General features: G+C 41.9%; 1 protein-coding gene across 1 annotated transcript; it reads right to left on the bottom strand.

Annotated features, from left to right (window-relative positions):
• Positions 1 to 371: 371 nt before the first annotated feature.
• dlb (deltaB) lies at positions 372 to 5950 on the bottom strand. The gene is made up of 7 exons (XM_087806949.1): positions 5790 to 5950; positions 5484 to 5723; positions 5345 to 5402; positions 4431 to 4688; positions 3539 to 3900; positions 3260 to 3476; positions 372 to 1803 (listed from the first exon to the last, which is right to left on the bottom strand). Exons 1-7 carry the CDS (start codon positions 5838 to 5840, stop codon positions 1097 to 1099), a joined length of 1893 nt encoding a protein of 630 aa, XP_087663075.1. The 5' UTR covers positions 5841 to 5950; the 3' UTR covers positions 372 to 1096.
• Positions 5951 to 10948: the final 4998 nt, after the last annotated feature.

Genomic DNA, 10948 nt, shown 5'->3' with positions numbered 1-10948 from the left:
TATATTTACTCTAATATTATTTTCAGCTCATATCTTTAATTATATGCTCTTTTTATTACATGACGCCATTTTTCTACATCTCTTCTTCCTAAGGCTTGATGAACCGAAAATGAACCTAATTGCGCCCTCTGCTGGTTAAAAATAAGGCTTCATGAAAGCGGTAAACTGTATTTAATTGTGACAGATGAGTGTATTTTATGATTTTCATGAGCAATAGTAACGATAAATAAATCAAACCTTTTGTAATTAAAATCATTTAACCATTAATGATCCTACTACTTCCCTTTTTACTTCAGTAATCAGCTGTTTTGTGTGAACTTTTAATTATACAAGATGCCAGTAAGTATATTATTTATAATATGCTGCTAATCATGATACAAACAAAATGTTACATATGTTTTCTCTTACCTCAGAAGTCGCCAACTTTAAATAGATTTTAAGTTTCAGGCAAACATGAATTCTTTACATCATCAGAGCAATTATTTTTATTCCACACAACAACAACAACAACAACAACATGATGAACTTAAATAATCGATGAGGACACGAAACAAAACAGAAAAACTTTGGCATGAACACAAGAATGGCACGTGGAAGAAGCGCTCGTGTCGCCTCCCTGCAGTCTCTTCGACACACGTCCCTTCACAGCACATCTCAACATCCAGATACAACATCCAGCGTCGGTCTCCATTCAGCATCATATAAATATATTTCTACATCTGTCGGGATCAAAGCCGTTTGCAAATAAATAAATAATATAAAGAATAAAAATGATGGTGCGCACAATAAGGAAATAATGGAGAAAAGGAAGATTGAAAAAGCAAATCAAAGTAGTTAAATTATAATAAAGAATAAGCGGTAATTAAAGACAATAAACCATTTTTTTCTTGGGCAATTGGGAATTTTCTGTATTTGGTTCGAGTTGTAGGTCCAATGAAGATCACAATATTCTTTGGGTCGTGAATGTTAAAGGAGCTTTGCCCTGTAAAGTTCTTTAAATCTTTTAGTAGTTCATTAGTTCTGGTCCTCTCGTCATTGTGCGCCAAGAGAGGAGCAACAAGTGCTAAAAAAATGAGTCATTCCCCTGTGTTTCCGCTCATCTGAGTCCAGCCACAGATCCAGGGCCGGACTCGTCCCTCCACATAAAGTCTTGGCGCTCCCCTCGACCCGCGCCGTCCACGGGACCGTGCCTGTAACCCGGTCTTCCCTCGGGGCAGAGGCTGAGTCTGGCCGAGCTGTTGCTGATCTTGAAGAGTCCGTTCGGACCCAGGAAGGAGTCCCTCTCGCTCCCCCCCGAGGTGTTGATGGTGTCCAGGTCGTTGTAGACCGCACTGTCATTCAGCTGCTTCCTCCCCTGCAGCCTCCTCCTCCTCCTGAGGACGATGACACCCACCACCAGAACCAGCGCCAGCACGGCCAGGAGGCAGGAGACGGTCAGCGTGGCGGACGAGGGTTGGGAGGATTGACGTAGGGCCGGTTTGAAGCTGGGCTGGAGCGTGAACTCGCAGCTCGGTCCCATGAATCCTTTGGGGCACTGGCAGACCGGGCCGGTGAAGTGGGTGAAGCAGGTGCCGCCGTTCTGGCACGGCCGAGCGCCGCAGGCGTCCGAGCGGACGCTGCAGTTCTTGCCGGTGTAGCCCAGCGTGCAGGAGCAGGTGTAGTCGCCGACGCCGTCCTGGCAGGTGCCGGCGTTCTGGCAGGGGCTGGAGGCGCAGTCGTCGATGTTCACTTGGCAGTTGGCGCCGGAGAAGCCGGCCTGGCAGCGGCACAGGACGCTCTGACCGAGATCCAAACACTCGCCGCCTGCAGAGAGGAAAATAGAGCCGTTAGAGCAGGAAGTACACGCCAGAAAATTCTAAATTAAGTTCATTTAAACATTATAGTATTGTGTTTAATTCTAGGTATATAGTTTATGTTGTGGTGGTGATGTGTGTGTGTGTTTAAAAAAACATTCTTGGTTATCATCATGAGACCAAATTGTATAATACTTCAGATGCATTTTTGCTTAAATATCGATTTGTTATTTTACCTCATACACTGCATTTTTAATTTTGGTTTGTATTGGATCTTCTCAAAGTAAATACATATTTAAAAGAAAAGTACTAAATACAAAAAAAGTTATATTAAGAGTCAATCAAGCTTTGTATTCTTTTTATGGTGAAATAAAACTATCTACCTATCAGAAACATTTTAAACCTGATCAGATAGTGCCACATGTGGAACAATCTTCCTCTCTCTTTGCGCTTAATGGAATCTACTGACTCCTTTAGGAAACATCTTAAGACGTTTCTATTTGTTCAGGCTTTTCCTTGATTTTCTGGAACTCCTGTTGTGTTATCAGTTTTATCTTGACCTTTAAAGTATATACTTTATTGAATATTGTTTCGATTGTTTAAGCGCTTTGTGACCCTGGTCTGGAAAAGCGATATACATACTTACATATTTTATTATGTTTTATTTTTGTTTCTTTTTCCGTTATAGTTTTTAATAACTGTACAGTATGTCCTTATATTCTGTGTTTGCATGTTTAACCTTTTTGTTATTAACTGATGTGATTACTCAAATGACCCCGATGTGGGAAAAATAAAGGTCAATCAATCAAATCAAACATGAAAACACAAGTGGACATATGTTCGATTGCAATCTACGAATACACCTCTAGATGTCGCCACATTGCGTGTTCAAGAGGTAGCACGACAGATGGCTCCTAAAATGAATCATGTGCAAAAACATTTACGTTAAAATAGTTTTTTATGTCATCAGAATCTGCTTAGTTATAGTATATTAGTTATATATACTAAACTTTAGTTATTTCTATCCACTTAGGTTCACTGTAAAGATGATTTTTATATTTGTTTTATTGTGTATTGTGCACGTTAGTTATAGTATATTAGTTATATATACTGATTATATTCCTAGCTATAGTTATTTCTATCCACTTAGTTTCACTGTGTAGATGATTTTTATATTTGTTTTATTGTGTATTGTGCACGTTAGTTATAGTATATTAGTTATATATACTGATTATATTCCTAGCTACAGTTATTTCTATCCACTTAGTTTCACTGTGTAGATGATTTTTATATTTGTTTTATTGTGTATTGTGCACGTTAGTTATAGTATATTAGTTATATATACTTATTATATTCCTAGCTATAGTTATTTCTATCCACTTAGTTTCACTGTGTAGATGATTTTTATATGTGTTTTATTGTGTATTGTGCACGTTACACACACACAGTAACATCTAAAAACGTACCGTTCAAACAGGGGCGGTTGCTGCAGCGGTCCAGCTTCTTCTCACAGTTGGAGCCGGTGTAGCTGGGCGGGCAGCGGCAGGTGTACCCACCGGTCATGGCCTCCACGCAGGTGCCCCCGTTAAAGCAGGGCCCGTCAGCACACGTCATGGCGATGATCTCGCAGTTCTTCCCGTAGAAACCTTGTGGGCATGTGCAGGAGTAGTCGTTCTCCAAGTCCTGTGAACACGTCAGGATTTAGTCAGGGTTCAGAACTTGTGACCTTGTGCGTTTTGACTTACGTTGCAGCTTCCTCCGTTCTTGCAGGGGTTGCTGTCGCACTCGTTGGTTTCCAGCTCGCAGTTGGTTCCCCCGAATCCCGGTCTGCAGGTGCAGGTGTAGCTGCCCTGCCCGGTGTTGGTGCACGTGGCCCCGTTGGCGCAGGGCTTGTGGTTGGTGCAGTAGTTGAGGTCCTGGTCGCAGAAGAGGCCCCCCCATCCTTCCTGGCAGTTGCACTGCCACGGTTGGCTGCAGGTCCCGTGGAGGCAGCCCGGGTAGCGGACGCACTCGGTGCAGGAGGGGCCCTGCCAGCCCATGCGACACGTACAGCCCCCAGGGGCCTCGCAGTAGCCGTGCTTCTCGCTGCAGTCTGCCGAGCAGATGGCTGAGGAGCCGAGGGAGGAGGGTTCTGATTACAATGGGGCACACACACAAAAACACCCCCCCTTGTCTGACCCGACTCCAGACTGTTAGTTAAGTATTAACCCAGGCAGCTGGCAGGCACACTGCTGGAGAGAAAATGCTTTCTTTTCACCACCAACCCACCCCCCCACCCTCATCTCCTCAGACACAAGCACACACGCATCCATCACCTTGATATATGTGTGATGCGGCTCAGCTCTGAGCTACATTGTAATGGAGAACAAAAGACAGATGGGATACTGGGGCGTCTTGAACACCTCAACAATAGCCAGATAAAGAGAGAATCTACCTCCACCTCTAACGTCGGTTATGACCCAATTACATGTTTTAAGAAAGAAGCTTCTTGGACTTCACTTGTTGTCTAGGTGTCTACAGTTGCTCTGAACTATTATACTTCTAGTTTATCCATTTATTTTCCTTTGAATTCATGTCTTTAAGAAATAGAATTCAGGTCCATTTTTGCACTCTTGGGCATCATCACACTACACTTACGTTCTGAGCAGTAGTTTCCTTTCCAGCCGTCCAGGCAGATGCGGTTGCCCTCCTCGTCGCAGGTGTAGTGGCCCAGGGTGTCGTCCCTCGGCCGGCAGTACTCGGCGCATCCGTCGCCGAAGTAGTACTCGTCGCAGAAGACGTGGTAGGAGTACCGGAGCTCGCTCTGCTCCCCGAAGTGCACGTCCTGGGACCAGTCTTCGCCGATGGACAGCCTTCTCTTGGTGGCCAGGCGACTCACCAGGTTGTTTTGGTTGTCTGCAGGTGGGACACCAGAGTTAGTGCATGAGTCAGCAATACTGGATGTAGTGAACAAAACACAGCTTTTTGATTTGTGTCTTCAAAAGATCTTAGCAAACTAAAAAACGTTCAGTTAACAACAGCTGATTCGTAATTGTTGAAATAATATAAATAAAAACACCAAAAATTATTAAAGAATAATAATAGAATGAATAATATGAGATTTAAGTTTACTGTTTAGATCAGATCTAGACAAAGATCGACCTCTTGATTTATGAAGAAACTAACCATTTTATTTTGTATTTACTTGTTTCATTCAGTACAAGTTTAACTCTAAATTCATGTATAGTATATATAGTATAATAGTATTTTTGGGGGGGGGATTTTGTCCCCCTCTTTTGTCATTTTTTGTGGTATTTATTGACCCTAATAAGAGACTTAAGTGAATATATAAGAAAGATAATTGGGAAAAAGATCCTATATATCAGATTTTTTACAAAGCAAAGGTTATATAAGATGCATAGTAAAGATTGAGCATATTAGGTATTATTTACTTTGTTACTTTTCCAGTTATATTTAGGTTTTTCGCTTCTTCATAAAAGTCACTGAAAGTAAACGCCCCCCAATAAACGCTCGTTGTTTTCCGTATAAACTCGTTTTGTTTCGTTTGTTACCTGTGTATTCCATGGGAGATTCCGCGTTCCAAGCCTCGATTATCAACGAGAAAGTTCCCTAGAATATCAAACGTGACAGTTAAACTCGTGCCATCAATGTTGCGGTCAGAAAAAAGTGGGTCACACGAGTTGTATTTACCGGCCACTTGAAGTGGAAGGGGACCCTGATGGGGGCGCTGCTGGAGATGGACGTGTGATCGGCCCGGATGACGTTCGTCTGTCCGGTTCCGAAGGTGCAGGGTGGTTCGGCGGAGATGACGTCCTCCGGGTGCTTGAGGCAGATCCGAAAGAAGATGTGACAGTCGCGGTGTCTTCTGCAGAAGCGCTGCGCCGTGTGGAAGGAGCTGATCTTCAGCTCGAACACACCTGAAGAACACACCTGGAGAGACGGAGCACACCTGTGATCACGTGTTTCTAGTGTAAAAGATAAAGATGTGGAACTTACGGTGTGCACCAGAGCCAGGGCCAAGATGTATCTCAACTGAAGTTGCGCCATTTCTTAAATGTTTCTTTAAATCCGCATTAGTTTGTCGAAAGAAAATCTTTAAAAAATATATCCTTACGGTTAAAAAAGTTGCATTACTTTATCTATCCCGGTGTTCCTTTGACGACTAATAATCCCGGGTCTTCTCTTTTCTTCTTGAGGTTCCACTTGTTTGGTGGTGAAAGGAGGCACTGGGCTTTTATACCCTCTGGTCCAGCAGCAGGGAGGAGGGGCCTCTTACCTCAGGGGACCATGGGCCACACTTGGGGGTCGACTTGGGGGGTTTTGGACAACCCACGTTACATCTGGGCGTACTTCCCCGAAGGAATATGCAAGTGTAATGTATAAGAGGATGAATATTGATCCTACAAGATAGTGTTTTGTCACTGTGTACCAAAGTGAGAACCAGCATAGAAGACAAATCATATTTTGAGATCATTATCTTAGACATATTATTTAATTTACACACTTGTCCGACAACTCTTCTGTTAACTACCTACTAAAAACAATTTAACTTTTTGTTGCCAACAATTCAGATTCAGATTCTTTAGACCATCCATAATTATGAATTGATTTAATGTCCAAACTTGTAATCTTTATTTGATCAAATCTGACTTCTCAAATGAGGGATGGATGTTTCATTAGGCCTTTAGATTTGACATTCAAGTTTATGTTGTGAATAGGAATTTCATAAAGACACTTGTTTCTGGATGTGGTGAACGAATAGCTCCGCTCTCGGCCATTTTGCACACCTTTGTGGATAGCTATGTTATTTTTAACTCTACATTTATTTGTCGTTCTTCCTCACTAGCTAAATTTGACGTTGTTTTCTCTAACTAGTCTAGATGTGTACAATTGAATATTGAATTAAAATAAGAACTAACTGGCTATAGGAGAGACTGCTCTGATCACACTTTACATTTGACTTCTTTAAAAAAAATAGTTAGACAGTATAGTAATCTAATTCAATACACATATTTACGTGTAAATAATCAACTACTATGATAATTATGTAGTATGATGAAGTATTATTATACTTATTGGAGCTTCATACATTAATTATTGGTTATTATAATTAAAGCTATAATATTACAACTGTAAGAGACGTATCATGATATTTTTTATTATTATAATCTATCTTTTAAAGTCGTGATTATTATCATTATTTTTGTTGCGTCTTTCAGTGGAACGTCCTCGAGAATTCACCAGACAAGAAAACAAACACTGAACTTGAGCTTCCAAGTTTATACGCTCAGAAAGTTCCTCTTCCCTCCTGATGTGGCTTTATTTCTTCCTAACAAAGATCCGAAGGAAGCGTGGCAGAAAAGGCTTTAGTCCCACTTTCTTTACATCCAACATTATAATTGCTCTGACGCGTGTGGGGTGAACGGAGTGGGCAGACCCCGGAGAAGGTTTTATTGTGCGTCTGTTAGCGCGCGTGTGTGTGTGCGTGTGATGGGTGGGGGCTCCTGGAGTTTGGACTATCATGTTGCCTTTGTCTGGTCCTCATGCGAACAGCTGTATGATAATCAACGGCACATGGTGGGTCGTGCGCGGCTCCCCACCCGGCTATTGTCTCCCCATGGCGTCCCCCCCTCCACGCACGCGCAGGATTGATTTTAGGGAGGCGTCTTGTGGCAACACCTGTCGTTGTTAGAGCTGCAGTGTCAACACATCTGAAGAGAGACTCAAATAGAATCACTCTCGGATGATAAACGACGCAAACTCGTTTTAAAACACGTTTCATATTTTTTAACTGCAAGTCTAGAAGTGCGCGTTTTAACTTATAAAATCCCAGATTTCTGTCAGCACTGTAGCAGCAAGCGCGTGTGCATTTTTATGGGGGGTGGGGTGGGGGGTCTATTTATATGCTAATGAGCTAAAAGGACGCGTGCCTGCAGACCCCCCTCACACACACACACACACACACACACTTTGCTATCCTGGCATCACAACAACAAAACAGGAGATTCTTGAAGACAGATCCGCTGCTTGTTTACAGGCTTGGACGAGACGTGTCGAGTGGAAAGAAGTAGGGGTCCAAGTTGTTCCACGAAAATTCCACAAGACCCCCCACACATACGCACCCCCACTTCCCCCCATATCTTCACTCTTTAATCCAAAAGACGACAGACGTGCGGATAACAACAAACCCTTCTTCAAAACATTTATGCCTCTTAACATCTGCTGCTACTTTCATGTCCATCAAGTATTGTACTTTATTTAGTGAGTTCAGTGTAGTTATGACTAGTAGATCTGAGTCGCTAATATATGATTCCTTCCTCAATCCACACACTTGTAATTCAGTTTACTTGTATTATGTTTTTATGCATTCTTTAGTTGTTTTCCTAAATATACCATATCAATAGTCAACAGCACTGTTTCTGTTTTCTCTTTTAAATCGTGTTTTATTCATATTATAGTTACTTTTATGGTTTATACAGTATTTCAATTAAATGTGTATAAAATAACACAGTAAGATATTTTATTTATTTACAACATTAAAATATTCACAGCCAGCAGTCCTCCCCTGCTGAAGGAACAATGAAATTCCACAAGACTTTAAATGACTGAGGTCGAGAGGATACAGTCGCCTCCAGCAACTCTTAAGGCTGATGTTTGGACCTATTTTGGTTTGAAAACAAATGAAAGCAGTTATGACTTCAGCAAGAGTCATGTGGTCTGTAAATTCTGCAACACCAGAGTCAAGTACTCGATCAATACTACAAATATATCCTCGTTCCTACAGTAACGCAATGCATCGTATCGTTGACCCTGTAGCGTATACTTATTGTATCACCAGATTCTTACAAATACTCACCCCAACTTAATTGTTAGATCAGTTAGGTCAGATCACTGTTTGGATACAGGAAGGCTTTTACCAATTTGACACTGACTCAGAACTGATTCCAACAAAGTATTTGAATCTATTCATCTATTGTTGGGTTGTGTCATGTTTGCTGTAGTTTCTGGAGTTTGCTGTAGGAAGTAAGTAAATGTCATGTGATTTTTTTCCATCTGTTTCTACCAGAGCCTGACCAACACAGCCTTTATACACTCTTACTGTACAAGTTTAGTTATTATGGTCGACGTGCCAGGTTGCATTATATTGTAAGTTTATTGGACATTATCCCCTCACTTCCTGTGACTTGTGGTTAAAAAAGATACATTTTGGCCAAATGATTGGATGAAATAAAGACCATGTGATCACCAAACAGAAGAACTTTCAGCATCACTGACCAAAACTCAACTTTCATTCAAGTTAGTGTTCTCTTCAGTGAAGATCCTTGTAAAGAACCTTCATTGCCCTTTGTAATGATTGATTCTGTGCTGGTTTTTAACCACCTGACCTCATTCAGTCTGGTTCTCTTGAGGTTTCTGCCGTTAAGATCATATTTTTTAAATGATAAAAAGTTAAAATTCTTCAACTCTTGAGTTAGAATGTGGAAGATGTCAAACTCTTGAAAAACAGATATATAAGTTACAGTTTTTGCTGGACTTCCTACTGACTAGTTTTGATAAACAATGTCTCAGCTCGAGTGAATTTTGCGGAAGTGACTCTTGTGTTTGTAAATCCCAAATATCTCGCCAAAGGACTCAAGTACTAGGGTGTGTTGCGCACTTCTTCTGCACTTACACTTAATATTTTGAGTACACAAGTACGTCTTCATTGTGCGAAAACTGAGTGTGCATTGCGCACTCAATTGTCACACTGAAACAGCCAGAAAATTGAGTGTGGATCAATGGACACTTCCACCCTTAACGGCTGCCATCTTAGTGACGTAGATGACGCTAAACGGAAGCTATGACGCGTGATGACATGACGTATGACACTAGACACAGAGTCCCGTCGGGTGTGTTTCAAAAAAGCTACTTTATTTCCACTGATTCTTTTGACACTAGCATTTCTAACAGTAACAATATTAGTCGAGGAACTGCCAACATTCTTCTGTCCAATCTTCTCATGAACTGACATAAACACTTTTCTGACCTAGTTTTTCAGTTTTTTTTTTGGAGATTTTATTTCTAAACCACTGAATACTGATACAATAGCAGCTACTACTGCTCACCACAAACACTGCTGACGACTGTACAACAACAACACCACTATGGTTAGCGAAAAAAAAATCATTATACTTGCGGTTGTATCATTTTAAGTTGAGACACTGCAATTAAATTCAAAGTTTCTTGATAAATGTAAGTTTTAAAAAACACTTCATGGGTATTAACTTCAGGAAAACAAGGCCCGGTTATGAAAAAGTACTTTTTTTATTCAATTTCTAAGTGAATTTCAAAATATATTTCCTAATGTCAATCTATATTTATTTATATTATTAGTATGTATAACTCACTATCACATTTGTAAACATCCACCTTTTCCACCAATTATCTGGCTTCATATAATTATGTTTTTTTTAATATAATCTTCCGTATAGTTTGGTTAAGTGGACATGTTGCGTAACCGTGCTTTGACACTTGTGTCTGTGTGTCGGTGCTTATTATGATCTCCCGGCGTGTTGACCCCCGGGGTCACACGCATGATCCAGTCACCCGTCATGCTTCTGAACCAGGGGAGACGCCGGCTGCGTCCGGCACAGTTACCTGCTGCACCTCTCTTTGTGCCGCAGGAACAGATGGACGGTGCTGCCTCTTCGTTGTCGCAGGAGTGTGACTCGAGCGTGCCGAGGGGCCTGGGAACCAGAGAAGAGTCATGTCATCCCCCTGCGGACCTCCCATTAGTCAGAGTGGCCGGCATCTGCCTCCGCGGCTCAGCGGCGGCAGCTTGGAAAATCCTCCTTCTCCCCATAGACCCTCGAAGAATGAAGGGGGAGCTGCAGTAAATCTGACCCCTGGAAGCCCTCGGGGGAGAAGTCAGCCTGCTGCAGCCTCCTCTGACGCCCCAGCTTGCAGTCCGATGGGTGACAATAGGAGGTGTGTGTTTGTGTGTGTGTGTGTGTGTGTATACACTGCATTTATGCATGTCATTTGGTTAATTAGTCAACCTCATCAAGATGCAAGTTGCACTTTCACCTCCACACACGGAGCACATTTAGACGTCGAGTGAATGAGGGCAGTGAGCGTCTGGGCTTTATTGTCTGGCCGACATTAGAGCCGATACT

This window comes from Callionymus lyra, chromosome 14 (genome assembly GCF_982586985.1).
Source record: "Callionymus lyra chromosome 14, fCalLyr1.hap1.1, whole genome shotgun sequence".
In the NCBI taxonomy this organism is placed as follows: Eukaryota; Metazoa; Chordata; class Actinopteri; order Syngnathiformes; family Callionymidae; genus Callionymus; species Callionymus lyra.
The sequence above is the reverse complement of the archived record's forward strand: the minus strand, read 5'-3'. Positions and strand labels throughout refer to the sequence as shown.